The 18,405-nt window shown below is 33.9% G+C and overlaps 1 protein-coding gene across 2 annotated transcripts in view; it reads left to right on the forward strand.

The window, feature by feature from the left end:
• Nucleotides 1-3,762: 3,762 nt before the first annotated feature.
• The window catches only part of LOC121388287 (cleavage and polyadenylation specificity factor subunit 5-like), a 67,022-nt gene continuing 52,379 nt past the window's right edge, over nucleotides 3,763-18,405 (forward strand). For both annotated transcript variants that reach the window (XM_041519566.1, XM_041519567.1), the window contains exons 1-4: nucleotides 3,763-3,907; nucleotides 15,268-15,468; nucleotides 16,315-16,378; nucleotides 16,777-16,866. In XM_041519566.1, coding sequence (XP_041375500.1) covers nucleotides 3,780-3,907; nucleotides 15,268-15,468; nucleotides 16,315-16,378; nucleotides 16,777-16,866 — 483 coding nt within the window. In that variant the 5' untranslated portion in view covers nucleotides 3,763-3,779. The remainder of the gene's footprint in view (nucleotides 3,908-15,267; nucleotides 15,469-16,314; nucleotides 16,379-16,776; nucleotides 16,867-18,405) is intronic.

The following is an 18,405-nucleotide window of genomic DNA, read 5'->3' on the forward strand; positions in this document are numbered from 1 at the left end:
GACTGGTATATCAAACGCTGTGGTATGTACTACCCTGTCTGTGGGATGGTGCATATAAAAGATCCCTTGCTGCTAATCGAAAAGAGTAGCCCATGAAGTGACAGCGGGTTTTCTCTCTCAATATCTGTGTGGTCCATAACCATGTCTGATGCCATATAACGATAAATAAAATGTGTTGAGTGCGTCGTTCATAGATAGAACTATAAATGAAGCTTTACTGATGCAAGACATGTAAGTTATGAGAAATGTAGCTACATTTGTATAATCAATGTTGAACTAAATGCAAAAGTTGATGCCGCAGCCAACGAAAAAGTTATGCCTATACCAGAGCTCACCCTGTACATTGCCAAATTAGCCAATAGCTAATTTTTATACAAAATGGCTACAAAATATAGAATTTGACTAATAAAATATTCCTCAAATTGACCACATTTTAATGATTTTTCGAGGGAATACTCCACATTTCCGAAAATTGGCTAAACCAAAATTTGTTCCAATGTGAGCCCTGCTATGCTTCATCTTTTTAGTTTGTACCAGTATTGTAATGGTAAGACAAAAATCACCAGACTTAGCAACATCAGGATAAACAGTGATTTCTCTAGAAATTTGGTACTTGAGGCAAGGTAGACCAAACATTTTTGGGAAATTTTTACCATTTTCAGGGCACTTGTTTTTCATTTTTATTAATTAATAATACATTTTTGGGCATTTTATTTAGTGAAAAAGGCTTTCTTAATCTCAGGGCAGCATGGTGCTGATTAAGGCAAGATGGTGCTAGATTACTGAGGCATGGTGCTGCACCATGCTAAAACAAGCTAGGGAAAACACTACAGTATCACTGGTTATAAAAGTATATTATATGAATATTGTACGAGAACTTTTTTTTTTGCACAACAACCGTTCAATTAATTGATTTAATGCACTTATTTTGATGATAAAAACACTTAAAACCAGTAAATATCATTGGTTTCATAAACTAACAGTGTTTCATTAGTAGTATTTCATATACGTATCATTTATTAGCTGTGTAAGTGAACTGGACAAAAAGTCACATCCTGGCTCGTCACATCCTGGCTCGTACTTAAATTTTTAAAAGTAAATCATAAAGAATATTTTTTTAGTAAATTGCTATATGGCATTTAGAAATAGACCGGATAGTGTGTTAAACAGTGTATTTCAATAAGCAAACATTCTATCAGGAGAGCAGAGTTTTGGAATTTACTGCAGTGTTAAAAAAGTGATGTCCATTTCGTCACGTCCTGGCACATTTTACTTTTCACTTTATAAGTCATATTTTTTTTACAAAAACAAAATCAGGCCTGATATGCTTATACTACTATATGTAATGAGTCTATAAATGATAAAACTGCAATTACATTTAAAAAGGATTTTTAGTGAAGGAGATCATAAGAGTCAGAATGTCACGTACTGGCTTAAATCATTACCATGGAATGGCCCTGCACTGCAGGGCACAATATTTCACGCAAACCGCGTTCTGTTCGCGTGTCGGTTACGCAAAATTTAATTTACGCGAACCGCAAATCGGTTACGTCGTGACCTGTCAGAAATTAAAACTCGCAAACTTCACGATTACAGGAAATTTATTCATGTAGACATACTACTAGTATTCCGGCAAATGTTTTAGACTGATTTTTAGTACTTGATGCGCGGCAAACCAGTAGACAACGGTATATTACAACTGTTGTAACTTGCGACCAAAGGCTCAGTATAGAGTCGAGCCAAAAGTTTTAAAGAAATGTGCACGGACCGCTAAGGTGCCTAAATTATCTGCTGCTATTCTATCTCTAAAGGAATATATGTAGACATTCTATGGGATTGCCTATAATTTTACTAAGGTTGAAAACAGTTTTAACGTAAACAAAAATGCAAAAATTTCACAAAAGCTGAAAAATACAAACATTGCATAATGAGCTTTAAATAACAAACATTTGGAACGTCACTGTAGTATAGAAGCACCAGCGATAAAGTGAGTATAGCATCGCCACCGCAAAATATCAGTGCCAAATTGTGGTCTTTCTTTTTATGTTATTATAAGGTTTATTTTTATTAATCTAATCATGCACCAATGAGTAGCCTGTTTTATAGTTCAGAGGAACTGGACATTTGTTGTTTGGGTTTTTGGTGGGGGTTTTTAAATCTGCTGTATACTAAATTTTACATATTATCAGTGACAAATGGTAGCCTTTATTTGTTATTTATATTTAAAAAAAAGATTAGTCTAATCATGCACCAGTGAGTGACTGAGTGCTTTGCATCATATTTCAGAGGAACCAGGGAATGGACATTTTTCCTCCAAATGTATCTATTTTGTTTCAGTACTGGGCTAATAGTGTTAACTTCAGCAAGCTGCACAGAGGTTCTAGAATACGGTGGCCCGATGCCACGAGGACAGTGGTTTTTAGATTCGAGCAACTAAAAATTACTTTTTGCGATCCCGATGGCAAGTGGTGAATAATAATAATAATAATAAATAATAATAATAACAATAACAATAACAATAATAATAAATCTACAACGCTACGATCGTACAACAACAAAAGAAACATCTACAAGTCACTTGATTTGCAAGCATTAAAGAAACTGTTTTATAAAACGTTTTCTTTTGTATTTTGTTTTAACTTTATGTTTGAGCTAAAAAATATATATTTAAAATATAATTTCAACGTAACTTTGAGGTAACCGATCAGGTAATCCACAGGTTACGCAAATATAATTCACGAAACCGAACAATTGGTTACCTAGGTAAAAACCATGTGAACCGACTTCCGGTTACCTCAGATTTTGAAATATTGTCCCCTGCACTGGTGGGAACAAAAGAAAGAAAGAAAGAAATTATTTATATATAACGATCCACTCAACACATTTTATTTACGGTTATATGGCATTATGGTTAACGACCACACAGATATTGAGAGAGAAAACCTGCCGACACTGTCGCCACTTCATGGGCTACTCTTTTTGATTAACAGCAAGGGATCTTTTATATGCACTATCCCACAGACAGGGTAGTACATATCACAACCTTTGATATACCAGTTGTGGAGTACTGGCTGGAACAAGAAATAGCCCAATGGCCAATGGGCCCACCGACGGAGATCGATCCAAGACCGACCGTGTATCAAGCGAGCACTTTAACACTTGGCTATTTCTCACCCTCTGGCAGGTACGAAATATAGCCCAATGGGCCCACCAACGAGAATCGATACCAAACAAACTGTGCATCAACTGGCTACGTCATGTCCACCATTTGGTGTATGCTGCATTCACCGATCAGCCAGGAATTACTAAATTGGTCCACAAAAAAAAGGAAGAAAGTTCCAAACCTTCCAGCATGCTAATACAATCACTAATCCTAAACCTAAGCTTGAATATACTGAATGATAATGCTGCGAATGCTGGAATGGTCAGATGTCTTGCCGTACTATATTATTACTTTTCACAGAATCCGCATAAAATTTCATAGAAGTTTAGTCCGAGTCGTAATTCCAGGCGTCAGTTTGGTTAAAACCTGGGACTATATAACTTATCACTGTTCCGTGTTTTTATTAACATCATATTGCTGTTCATAAATTATGTTGCATAAAGGACTGTCTCATTTTTAAGGATAAAGGGTGTACAATTTACAATATAATCAAAACAAATATGTTTTTACGGAAAGTGCTACAAACGGAAGCCTCTTGTTTTGATGACTGGCTTCTCTGTCGCTTTCTTTGACACTTTGTGAAAAGGGCGCAACAAAAACTTAACATCCAGTTAAAATGAAAATGGCCGGCAAAATGAACCCAAGAGGGAAAGCAGGTTGGCCGCATGGAAGTTCTAGCCCCTCTTTTTCATCAAAGTATACACATGGAGCATTTGCAATGACATTAGAGCGAACCATAAATCTGTAAGTAAAATAATGCAACAGGGTAAATCATTCATTTTAAACTGGGCTGATTTCTTTGAGGCATTGTTAAGCAACTTAAGGGGTTGATCATAATTTATTTTAAGGCCACACCGGGGACTAGTCGGTCTGATACATCCGTTGGGAAAGAGTTCCGTATTTCTCCCTTATTTGAGGTATTGAATTAGCCATATTAACTGGGTATTGCATAAAACACTACAAACGATGTAGTGCTAGGCCTGGATTTGAACTCTAGACCATCGGGACTGTAGTCGAGTATGCTTTCCAGACGTTTAGGCCCCACGACACATTCAGCCCCAGACGTTTCAGCCCCATAACCCAAGTCGTTTCGGCCCCAGTTATTGTTGTTTTATTAAATCAAATTATTCGGTTACTAGTCATTTCGTACCATAGTCGTTTCGTACCATAGTGCTTTGGTTATTTTGTACCATAGCCATTTCATACCTACTTTTTACCATCTCATACCATAATGTTTGGTCATTTCGAACTCGGTGTCTTATTTTTGTCATGGTATGCCACTTATTTTTATTGTTGACGAATAAACATTGACGTGTAAACATACCTTGTAAAGTGAGCAAATGAATAAAGGTTTAAATGAATAAGAGAGGTAAATTAACGACGAAATGTGTTTCAGTGGCCATAAACCCTATTGAATTCACTTTTCTAAACATATACATGTATGTATATTGCCACATGAAGGTGACAGTTTAATTTTAAGACGAACTGACAGTTAACCCATGGCACTTTTGATCATTTCATATGATACGACACCCCCCCCCACACCCCCCATTTTATATAGGCCTATGCCCTTAGCCCACTGTCTTTATTAAGGGGTGGGGTTTCAATACAGTTGCATTAGCCTAATGTTTATTTTTTAAAGGAAGGGACAATCAAGGCATTTGACCTGGTATGCATATTCAACTATATATAATGTACATTATTGCTTAATATTGTAACAGGATGACTGGGTTCTTTACTGGATGATTTCTTGTAATTAATAAAATAAATGACCAAACAAATACAATTTGAAAGGTAACCAAAACGATAGATATTTATTTACAAATGACAATTTTTTAAAAGAAGGCATGTTATACATGATACATAAAATAGATGAATAATAAATAATAAAATTGTATGTTTATTTCCCAAAAATTGCTACTCACTTAAAGCCCGAACGTTCTCGGAAGTTAATCCGACTTTAAAAACAAAACATAACCAAAGAATCGAAAACTAAGAAGAACCCCAAGTGTTCTGAGACACTTCTTTTAATAGATCGTATAGGGGTGCCGACCAATGGGACCCGGCGGTGCCGACCGTCAGGACCCCAACGTTACGCATGTCAAGAAGGCCTATGACGTACACAGCTAAGTTGGAGACCGCCAACAAATATGTAATACATTGTTGCTTGATAGGCTTCCCCCAAGCATCTGAGCTATAAATACCCTTTGTTATTATTATTTACAAATAGGAGGTGATTAATTTCAAGCTCCCCTATCACAATATCAACAAGTATAATCGTATAGTTAATTAGTAAAACGGTTAAATGTGACGGCTATTATATATAACGGGCGCAGCCATTTTGTACCATCCCAGTTAATACGCCCTCTGGTGATCTGGTGGTTACGTAATACCTAACGTGTCACGTCAGGAATTAGTCTTCGAATTGAAGAAACAAAACATACCTGATTTTTGTGGATGCATCGCAATATTCTGTAATAATAGTCATCCCAGTAAGCCAGCAAAAATTATATATTACTTTTAATATAAAATAAACCAGTATTGTCAAAGTGTTGAAATAACGGTATTATGGTTTGTACATAAATTAACCCACATACTGAAATAATAATCGGAGAGTATTCTTAGTTAATTGATCTTTTCTTTCCGTGGCCTGTACCTGTGGTTCCTGATTGGCAGGTGTATATTTCGATCAGCCATTTTGCTTTATTACTGTAAGTAATTCTGTAAGTAGACTTTCCCATCTAAAATCACAAAACTGGCCAGTTATGTAGTGTTTCCCCCCCCCCCCCCCCAAAAAAAAATTAATTATCACTTGGATATCATGAGTGGTCATTTTTGATCGAACGTAGCATACCAATAAGCTTAATAATATGCTCTTTTTTTTTTGGATTTAAAAAAAAAGAAAAATACTATAACTCCATTTCGTTCTATTGATGCAAATTGAAATATATTTAGTTAAGTAGTTTATTATACTATCAAGTCATTTATGTTGTTTTACAAGTCAGGTTGATGAAAGCGAAGCGCCTTGTCATAAATTAGAGTGTTTGTTTACACTGTGCATAGAGCAGATGGACGGAGCTGACGTCACGTCACAAAAACAAAACAAAATGGCTGCCCCCAGTTAGCATGAATAATCATGTTTTTTTATTAACTCTAAAATTACGCATTTTTCAGTGTCAGTATGTGTTGGTGGTCCGGGTATGCATCTTTCCAACACATAAATCTCTTGTTTGAGTTTACTCTAACTTTAAATCAGTAATTCATCATTTCACTATCTATCATTCAACTAAGCTGCACAATAAATGATTGAGGTACAAAATGACCAAGGTACCAAATGACCAAACAGACATGGTACGAAATGACTTGTGTACGAAATGACCAAATGACCAGGGTACGAAATGACTTGTGTACAAAATGGTAAAATTGGGTATGAAATGACTATGGTACGAAATGACTATGGTACGAATTGACTGGTTACCAATTATTCAGTCACTTGTGTTTTGTTATTAAATTTTATCGTAAGTATTGTAATTTCTTTCTCTCTTTTTTTTTTTTTTTTTAATTAAACATAATATCTGAGTGTTAAAGAATAAATAAGAGCCAACCAACCAAACCTGTATTTAGCTTTAATAATCCAAAAATTAACATAATTATTATACTGATTTTCTTGTTTGTGTAAATACAATTTACTAAATTGTTTTGCGTTTGTTCTACTTATATTTCCATATAGACCCTTCCCATAATAGGGGCGCTTTACATGTGGCTAGAATTGGAACCACTGATGTTTGGCATCAGTAGGGGTTACATGTGTACAGAAATTAGGTACGATCACAAAGAATGTTTTCCCTGTTTTATCAGTGATATTCTACATGAATGCGATGACGTACATGTTTATGTGTGTGTGTGTCACAGTGTATAATATGTATGTAGGCCTATTGTATATATGTATGCATGCACGTTTGTGTGTGTGTGTACACACTGAATGTTATTGGACAAATTAATGTTACAGATTTGTATTTTATTTATATTATTACCGGTGTATGTGACCATCTAAAGTGTTACTATACCAATTACAGCATATATCTGTATACACGAACACTAGATCGCTGTATATTGCATTAGGGGCCAAAATGTCTGGGGCCGAAACGTCCTGACACCATCAAGTACTCCAACCGCTCGAACATGCAGTGGATCTGTGAAATTGCATTTTAAGGGAAAATATCTGCCCGGTCGCCCTACCCCCTTCATTTATTCCATATATAAGCCCCATGATCGCATAAAAAAATCCCTCTTTACATTGATGAGGGAGAGAGGGAAGAGGACCGAGCGGATATTTTTCCGTAAATTTTACACAGAATAGTCAAAATGTCTAATTTTTCAAAAGCAAAACATAGCGATACTGGATAACGAAATAAAAACACTATGTTGGTTTTATAGAACAAATTGTTTTAACAGGTATTGTATATAACTATCACTAACCTTAAACTATTTCTAACAAATATTTCTTTAAAATTTATACAGGGGAAAATAAGGAACTCTTGCCATCAAATTAATTTCTTTGTATAAAACAGAGTACTTGTGACCAAGTTGACCACATAGCTGCATGATTGCATCCACGTAATATTTGGGGCAGGACTTTCCCAGTGATGATTAGCCCAAAGCACCGTAGAAAGTGTGGTTCTTTCTATGTCCGAATATTGTTACATACTCTATATATAGCTGGTATTTAAAACTTGTGGCACTATGTTTCAACCGTTTCTCAACCGAAATAGTGCAACAAATGGACACACAAACTAAAAAATGTATAACATACCTAAACTACCTTACTCACTAAATCCTGATTGAAGTACTTTCATCATTATTAACAAAATAAATCTTCCAGCTACAACATAAAACATTTGTCCGCCATTTTAAATTTGCTAAGTAGAGGGAAGCCCTGCACATTAAGTTAAGTATTGTCTTAATATGTGCTCTGCACTGAGTCTCTGGGATCGATCTCAGTGATGAGCCCATTGGACTGTTTCTCATTCCAGCCAGTGCACCATCCTGTCTGTCAGTGTTCTAGCTAGCAATAAATGGAAGGGTGCTGTTTCCTGCCCTCCTTTTGTGCCACCGTGCCACATTTATTTCTGCCCAGTCCTAATTCAGTGCCAAAAATGTAAAAAGTAAAACAGTACTGTGGCATGTTTTTTCTTTTCTTTTGTTAGTCATTATGACTGCAAATAGGTCACACCAATCACTTAAACTAATTAATGAAGCACCCTGATGAAAGGAGACCATTGAGATAAACCATTACAGAACGTCAAGTGCGAGTTTTCTAATTTCTTAATATCTTAAGTTTATAAAGTAATTTTTAGGTTAATGATTTTGATATTAATTACATGGCCTTTGCAAATACTCAGACCAAGACACATATAGTTTTAACTGGTGTAACTGGTCATTATAAATACAATATTAATTACATCCTTATAACATGGCACAAAGCAAACTAACAACACTGTTTACTTGATATATGTAGACCTGTATGATTTTTATAAATGTAAAATTGTCGTAAAATATTACTTTATTGTTAAAATTCCCTACAATTAAACCAGCGCTCTGCCCTGTTAAAATCCTAGCTAAAACACTGGCACAGAGGTGTAGTGTGTATAAAATATTACTTGCTACAAATGGAAATATGTGGCTGTTTGATATCCAATAGCCGATGATAAATAAATCAATGTGCTCTAGGTGTGTCGGTAGACAAAATAAAGCTCTTTTTTTTTTTTGCTGGTATTTACAATTTTTTTGCTGGTATTTAACATACAAATTCACAGTTTTTTGTTGACTGTTACATGTAAGTGTTAAAATATTATTTTTGTGGTGGCAGGGCTTCTAGATTATGGTAGCCCCACTCCCATGGCTAGTGATATTCAGTGTTGGGCTAGTAAATAATTACTGTAAGTAGCCCGGTGGCTAGTGGAAAAAAAACCCTTGTCAAATGCTGCATTTACCTATTTTGTAAATATAAATATCCTGCCCCCTCTTTCTACCCCAATTTAAGGATTTTTTTAGCTCCACCTCCCTCTTTAGGTAACATATCTGATTATTACTATTAGTAAAATTGTACTTATTTAAAGTAGGGCTAGTACATTTTTAATCATGGCTAGTACATTTTTAAAATCACTGATCCCATGACTAGTGGATTTTTATAAAATTCTAGAAGCCCTGGGTGGTGTTATAGCAAAATTGGCACCATGCCAAAACGGAATGAAATTGGACAAATTGGAACCTATTGTTGGCTGAAACAGCACCAAATATTTAAAAATGCATGGCTAAAACAGAACCACAGTCATTACAAGTTGTGGAGGATGATATGCTCTGTAAAACAAGAGCTATATTAATAATTTATTACTTTGTTTTATTTTTATGTCAATGTACGGGAGAGAAGTAATAACAGCTAGATGGACGTTGGTGAAATGCTGACAGTCGTTTACAGGGGTTTGCAGAAAACATGCATTGTTTACATTATTCTGAAAACCCTAACCAATTGTGTTGTCTTTATTAAATGTTGAATTATTCAATATTTAATAAAGACAGCACAATTGGTTACATTTTCGCCAATGAAAGTGTTTTTCTTTTGGTAGTGGTGCTGTTTTAGTCTGATCCTGTATTCAGTGTGTTTGGACACAATCAATGCTCTTAGCTGCACAGGCCATATCATGTGATCACACAGTGAACTCAAGCTGCTTGGTGAGCCGGTGTTACTGTTATGGAACAATTGGTGAATACCATTATGCATAAAAACTTTTAAAGGAGTATGAATTCCGAATAAAACCAAAACAAATACAGGTCATAGAATCTCTCTTTTAAGCATGAAAGTAAATATGGTTGAGGTTTAACATTTGGTTTAAACAATATTTATTACCACACATTTGCAGTTTTGCAATCAGCCAACAGGCCTCTCCTTAAATGTATACAAAATGTTTCATTTATGCCAAGGTGATAAATAATCCTACAGAGCCAAAATTTTCTTGTTTTGAACAAAACTAATCGGAATGGTTACAGTCAGTTTAGCAGACCATCACAAACCCAAAAACAATTGCTTTGTTCATGTATTGGTTAAATGTACTTTTTTATTTGGCATATCTGGAACCATACTTTTAGAGTCCAGACTCCATCTCTAATGGTGTCACGCGCATACAATTTGTCATGACATTAGTCTTTCAGACTCTGTTAGTCTCGACCGGTCTCGGTGACATCGTGATTAGGCCATCGGTCTACAGGCTGGTAGGTACTGGGTTCGGATCCAGATACCGACTCCAAACCCTGAGTGAGTGCTCCGCAAGGCTCAATGGGTAGGTGTAAACCACTTGCACTGACCAGTGATCCATAACTGGTTCAACAAAGGCCATGGTTTGTGCTATCCTGCCTGTGGGAAGCGCAAATAAAAGATCCCTTGCTGCTAATCGGAAAGAGTAGCCCATGTAGTGGTGACAGCGGGTTTCCTCTCAAAATCTGTGTGGTCCGTAACCATATGTCTGACACCATATAACCATAAATAAAATGTGTTGAGTGTGTCGTTAAATAAAACATTTCTTTCTTTCTGTTAGTCTTGAGTCTAGACTCTAAAAAAGTTGTATAAGCACCAGGCTTGATCTACCATTTTACCAGTATTAAAAGTTACTGAATTAGCAATATGTTTTTTATTTGGTTTACATTAAAAAAAAAAGGTTATGTAATTCAAATACAGACGTAGGTTATGCAAATTTACTGAGGCAGTATTTATATACATGTATGATTTTCATCTTCTTTTTTTCTAACCCTGATTTTGTGTTTTGCTCAGTTTGAAACCAAAGAACCTGCTAGATATATTTCTACCAAACTTGTGAATGTTCCATGGCATCCGACCTCACTTTCATTCGGACAAATACTAACATGGGAAGTTCACTTTTTTCGTGAAAATGATATCTAGTAAAAAAGAATATAGTCAGGGCTAGCTCTGGGTCAGTAGAATATTTCGCCAAATTATCTATTAAACTTACAGAAACCCAGTTATTTTGTAACAAATTATCTATTAAACTTACAGAAACCCACTTATTTTGTAACAAAATATCTATTACCGTAAACTTATAGAAACCCAGTTATTTTGTAACAAATTATCTATTAAACTTACAGAAACCCAGTTATTTTGTAACAAAATATCTATTAAACTTACAGAAACCCAGTTATTTTGTAACAAATTATCTATTAAACTTACAGAAACCCAGTTATTTTGTAACAAAATATCTATTAAACTTACAGAAACCCAGTTATTTTGTAACAAAATATCTATTAAACTTACAGAAACCCAGTTATTTTGTAACAAATTATCTATTAAACTTACAGAAACCCAGTTATTTTGTAACAAAATATCTATTAAACTTACAGAAACCCAGTTATTTTGTAACAAATTATCTATTAAACTTACAGAAACCCAGTTATTTTGTAACAAAATATCTATTAAACTTACAGAAACCCAGTTATTTTGTAACAAATTATCTATTAAACTTACAGAAACCCAGTTATTTTGTAACAAATTATCTATTAAACTTACAGAAACCCAGTTATTTTGTAACAAATATCTATTAAACTTACAGAAACCCAGTTATTTTGTAACAAATTATCTATTAAACTTACAGAAACCCAGTTATTTTGTAACAAATTATCTATTAAACTTACAGAAACCCAGTTATTTTGTAACAAAATATCTATTAAACTTACAGAAACCCAGTTATTTTGTAACAAAATATCTATTAAACTTACAGAAACCCAGTTATTTTATAACAAAATATCAATTAAACTTGAAATTATTTTTTATAGCAAATTATCTATTAAACTTACAGAAACCCAGTAATTTTATAACAAAATATCAATTAATACTTGAAATTATTTCGCCAAATTATCTATTAAACTTACACAAACCCAGTTATTTTGTAACAAAATATCTATTAAACTTACAGAAACCCAGTTATTTTGTAACAAATTATCTATTAAACTTACAGAAACCCAGTTATTTTGTAACAAAATATCTATTAAACTTACAGAAACCCAGTTATTTTGTAACAAATTATCTATTAAACTTACAGAAACCCAGTTATTTTGTAACAAAATATCTATTAAACTTACAGAAACCCAGTTATTTTGTAACAAATTATCTATTAAACTTACAGAAACCCAGTTATTTTGTAACAAAATATCTATTAAACTTACAGAAACCCAGTTATTTTGTAACAAAATATCTATTAAACTTACAGAAACCCAGTTATTTTGTAACAAAATATCTATTAAACTTACAGAAACCCAGTTATTTTATAGCAAATTATCTATTAAACTTACAGAAACCCAGTAATTTTATAACAAAATATCAATTAATACTTGAAATTATTTCGCCAAATTATCTATTAAACTTACAGAAACCCAGTTATTTTGTAACAAATTATCTATTAAACTTACAGAAACCCAGTTATTTTGTAACAAATTATCTATTAAACTTACAGAAACCCAGTTATTTTGTAACAAAATATCTATTAAACTTACAGAAACCCAGTTATTTTGTAACAAAATATCTATTAAACTTACAGAAACCCAGTTATTTTGTAACAAATTATCTATTAAACTTACAGAAACCCAGTTATTTTGTAACAAAATATCTATTAAACTTACAGAAACCCAGTTATTTTGTAACAAAATATCTATTAAACTTACAGAAACCCAGTTATTTTGTAACAAAATATCTATTAAACTTACAGAAACCCAGTTATTTTGTAACAAAATATCTATTAAACTTACAGAAACCCAGTTATTTTGTAACAAATTATCTATTAAACTTACAGAAACCCAGTTATTTTGTAACAAATTATCTATTAAACTTACAGAAACCCAGTTATTTTGTAACAAAATATCTATTAAACTTACAGAAACCCAGTTATTTTGTAACAAATTATCTATTAAACTTACAGAAACCCAGTTATTTTGTAACAAATTATCTATTAAACTTACAGAAACCCAGTTATTTTGTAACAAAATATCTATTAAACTTACAGAAACCCAGTTATTTTGTAACAAAATATCTATTAAACTTACAGAAACCCAGTTATTTTGTAACAAATTATCTATTAAACTTACAGAAACCCAGTTATTTTGTAACAAATTATCTATTAAACTTACAGAAACCCAGTTATTTTGTAACAAATTATCTATTAAACTTACAGAAACCCAGTTATTTTGTAACAAAATATCTATTAAACTTACAGAAACCCAGTTATTTTGTAACAAATTATCTATTAAACTTACAGAAACCCAGTTATTTTGTAACAAATATCTATTAAACTTACAGAAACCCAGTTATTTTGTAACAAAATATCTATTAAACTTACAGAAACCCAGTTATTTTGTAACAAAATATCTATTAAACTTACAGAAACCCAGTTATTTTATAGCAAATTATCTATTAAACTTACAGAAACCCAGTTATTTTATAGCAAATTATCTACTAAACTTACAGAAACCCAGTAATTTTATAACAAAATATCAATTAATACTTGAAATTATTTCGCCAAATTATCTATTAAACTTACACAAACCCAGTTATTTTGTAACAAAATATCTATTAAACTTACAGAAACCCAGTTATTTTGTAACAAATTATCTATTAAACTTACAGAAACCCAGTTATTTTGTAACAAAATATCTATTAAACTTACAGAAACCCAGTTATTTTGTAACAAATTATCTATTAAACTTACAGAAACCCAGTTATTTTGTAACAAAATATCTATTAAACTTACAGAAACCCAGTTATTTTGTAACAAATTATCTATTAAACTTACAGAAACCCAGTTATTTTGTAACAAATTATCTATTAAACTTACAGAAACCCAGTTATTTTGTAACAAAATATCTATTAAACTTACAGAAACCCAGTTATTTTGTAACAAAATATCTATTAAACTTACAGAAACCCAGTTATTTTGTAACAAAATATCTATTAAACTTACAGAAACCCAGTTATTTTATAGCAAATTATCTATTAAACTTACAGAAACCCAGTAATTTTATAACAAAATATCAATTAATACTTGAAATTATTTCGCCAAATTATCTATTAAACTTACAGAAACCCAGTTATTTTGTAACAAAATATCTATTAAACTTACAGAAACCCAGTTATTTTGTAACAAATTATCTATTAAACTTACAGAAACCCAGTTATTTTGTAACAAAATATCTATTAAACTTACAGAAACCCAGTTATTTTGTAACAAATTATCTATTAAACTTACAGAAACCCAGTTATTTTGTAACAAAATATCTATTAAACTTACAGAAACCCAGTTATTTTGTAACAAATTATCTATTAAACTTACAGAAACCCAGTTATTTTGTAACAAATTATCTATTAAACTTACAGAAACCCAGTTATTTTGTAACAAAATATCTATTAAACTTACAGAAACCCAGTTATTTTGTAACAAAATATCTATTAAACTTACAGAAACCCAGTTATTTTATAGCAAATTATCTATTAAACTTACAGAAACCCAGTAATTTTATAACAAAATATCAATTAATACTTGAAATTATTTCGCCAAATTAAAATAAAATTCACAATTGGCAAACTTGGCGAGTGCCAGAGCTAGCCCTTATGTAATTTATGCAGATCTGTTATAGTTTATATCTAAACACTACAGTGCGCGATTTTGAGTAGAGTCCGGGATCCTGAGGCTCGCAAAAATCATATAGGACTCTCTAGCTTGGCTTGTAAAAATTAAATGTACGAATTACATTGATTCTTTGAAATGACAGTCAGCATACAGTATATCTCAAAATCCTGGGAAACCAGTCTTGAATAGCAGTCTTTTTTTTATGGTTTCTGTTCTACTGGAGACACAGCAGGGCTCGCTGGGATGGTGGCAGGCTCTCGAGATTTGTAAATACAGAGACCTTATGATACTTAAAATGTTTAAACCAAAATCGCACACTGCACTAAGTTTCACAATTGATGAATCAAACACTGAAAACTAAACAGACTAGAACTCATATACTTTTACACAGATATCACCTCTGGGGTTGTGTTTTTTTAGGTATCCATTAAACAACTACACATTTGGTACAAAGGAGCCGCTATATGAAAAAGACAGTTCTGTTCCGGCTCGGTTTCAGCGTATGAGGGAGGAGTTTGACAAGATTGGAATGCGGCGGTCCGTGGAGGGAGTTCTCATTGTGCACGAACACGGCTTGCCTCACGTTCTCCTGCTGCAGCTAGGAACAACGTTCTTCAAACTGTAAGCATAAAACAGTGAAATCTCTCAAGACCGGACCCACTGTAAACCGGAATTCCCTCAAAACTGAACGTTTTTCGTGGGCTTTTTTTTTTTAAATCAGCATTAAACTTAACCTCGATTTTATGTGTTGTATTATACTTTTTCCCCAACAGCTCCTTACACTATGGTTTTACATAAATATATATATAAATAATATTTTCATATACATGCCATTTGTGACACCCAATAGCCGATAGTGTATTTTTGTGCTGGGGTGTTGATAAACATTTATTCATTCATTCATTCATTCATTTAACCTCTTTACACCGTATAACCCAGCTCCAGTCGGGCTGCTGGTGCTCTCTCCCACCAACCCCAACCCTTTCGTGTCCTGGGTGGAGGAACCAACCAAGGCCGGCACCTGCGCCCATGGCAGACTTTTTTCTTTGTCCCAACGGTGTCCAGTTTCGAGGGATTTCACTGTGTAGACACATTTGCTTTTCTGTTCTATTAATTGGAAGCGGGGGGATTTAGCTCGATCGGTAGATCGTTGTGGGATCGAACCACCTCAGAGGACCCATTCTGTAATTGGATTTATTCCTGTCCCAACCAGTGCACTACAACAGGTATATCAATGGCCATGGTATGTGCTGTCCTGTCTGTGGGAATGTTCTAAATTTAATTACACAAGTGAAAAATAGGTGATGGAAATCCAGATGATGTGCAAGTCACACACAAACGACACGATCATTCTCACAATTGTCAGAGGCTGGTATAAGGCATGGTAGTTTGATGTTGTTATTGCCAAGGTGATTTCTTGCTGTGATGATTGTGGGGAAATTCATGTTGTTTATGTTTTGCTTTCAGACCAGGGGGAGAACTGAATGCTGGGGAGGATCAGGTGGATGGATTAAAGAGGTTACTAACAGAGGTCAGAGTTCATTAAATTATTGAGTATACAACAGTTTGTGTCTCCCTCCTTCCCACCCTCTCTCCCTCCCTCCTTCCTCCTCACCCTCTCTCTCTCTCTCTCTCTCTCTCTCTCTCTCTCTCTCTCTCTCTCTCTCTCTCTCTCTCTCTCTCTCTCTCTCTCCCCCTCCCTATCTCTCTCTCTCTCTCTCTCTCTCTCTCTCTCTCTCTCTCTCTCTCTCTCTCTCTCTCTCTCTCTCTCTCTCTCTCTCTCTCTCTCTCTCTCTCTGTCTTTCTCAGACATTATGGCTAGGTAGTAGAACAGTTCGTCAAAAATAGCCATTTATCTTGGTACTATGAATAAGTTTCTCTTTACATCAGTGTACAACAAAATTTACTTTGAGTGTTTTGTAATTGCAGACACTAGGTCGACAAGATGGGGCACCCATGGACTGGGTAATAGAAGATACAATAGGAAATTGGTGGAGACCAAATTTTGAACCACCTCAGGTGAGAATACCTCCTAATATTACTTATTTTCAAACAACTACTAAGAGCAAAAATTCTTGACTATATTGGTATGGGGAATGAAGACAAAACAGTCATGTAGATAACTGCTCAAAAAAGAAGAAGCAAGGGATCTGTTATATGCACTTCACCATAGGCAGGATAGTACACAAAATAAAATTTAATTATAATAAAATTACTTAATTTTATGTGTAGATTAATTTCAACAGTGAATGCCAGATATGTTTTAGGCACATGTACCAGTTTAAATGTTTGATCAAGAAGAAGTTTGTTTTGTTTAACAAACACCACTACAGCACATTGATTTATTAATCATCACCAATTGGATGTCAGACATATGCTGATTTCGACATATAGTCTTAGAAAAGAAACCCGTTACATTTTTTCATTAGTAGCAAAGGATCTTTTATGTGCACCATCACACAGACATCATAACACATACCGCTGCCTTTGGTATACCAGTCGTGGTGCACTGGCTGGGATGAGAAATAGCCCAATGGGCCCACCGACAGGGATCAATCTCAGACCAGCCGCGCATCAAGCGAGTGCTTTACCACTGGGCTGCGTCCCACCCCTTACTGTTGATCAATGCATATGGTGAAAAACTTTATTCAGATTTCACTCTAAAAAAATCAAGGGTAGTGATTAATTGCTTCCATAACTTAGATTATGGGGAGCCATTTAAGATATTACCATATTCATACCATATAAAAATCACATGCAAAGGGGAGCTAAAAATTACTCTCCTTGAATTTGTCTCAGTGAGAGTGAGCTCCCCTTAAATGGCAAGGTCTGATTATTAATAACTAATAAAGTATTCTGTGAAACTAATACACTTAAATGTGGATCCAGACGATTTAATTTTTACTTCTGCAAAAGAAATCTCTTGAGCTTTTGGTTCTTTAAAATTGTTGCATTGAATTGTCTATTTTGTAAGAATAATTTTGCCATATTCAGGGTTTTATCACCTATGTTTCTAAACTGATAATCGGCATCATTCCCCACCATTCCTCTAGAGCTATGTTCTTTTTTATTCCCAATTTTTGGAGTAAAAAATTCCAAGTCATTGTAAATAATTATCATTTTTTATTATTATATAAAGGCATATTTTGAAAACAATACGTAAGATTAGATAGTAATTTGAATAAATACAAGTATATGTATAGTATTAGTCTTTTTTATTCTTAACAAGGCTTACTAAGATTGTGTTTTTTTTAATGAAACTGAAAATTCCCAACAATTTTGTAAAACAACGCTAAAATTCCTAAAATCAAAGCCATGAGTCATTGTTCTTGCTGCTCCATTTAAGTGGAGCGGCCCGCCCTGCTATTGCATTTTGCCGCCCTCCTTTCACGTTCTCCGCCCTCCTTTATTTTTCTGCGCCCTTCTTTATTTTCCAGCATCTATCTCTGCTATTTCCAAATGTACACATTTTTCCACACATAAAAACCCCCACAATGATCAGTCTGCACACTGGACATCAAAGGAAACAAGCCGCGTTGTGTACAAAAAAGCAACTGA

Source organism: Gigantopelta aegis, chromosome 14 (genome assembly GCF_016097555.1).
Source record: "Gigantopelta aegis isolate Gae_Host chromosome 14, Gae_host_genome, whole genome shotgun sequence".
Lineage (NCBI taxonomy): Eukaryota > Metazoa > Mollusca > Gastropoda > Neomphalida > Peltospiridae > Gigantopelta > Gigantopelta aegis.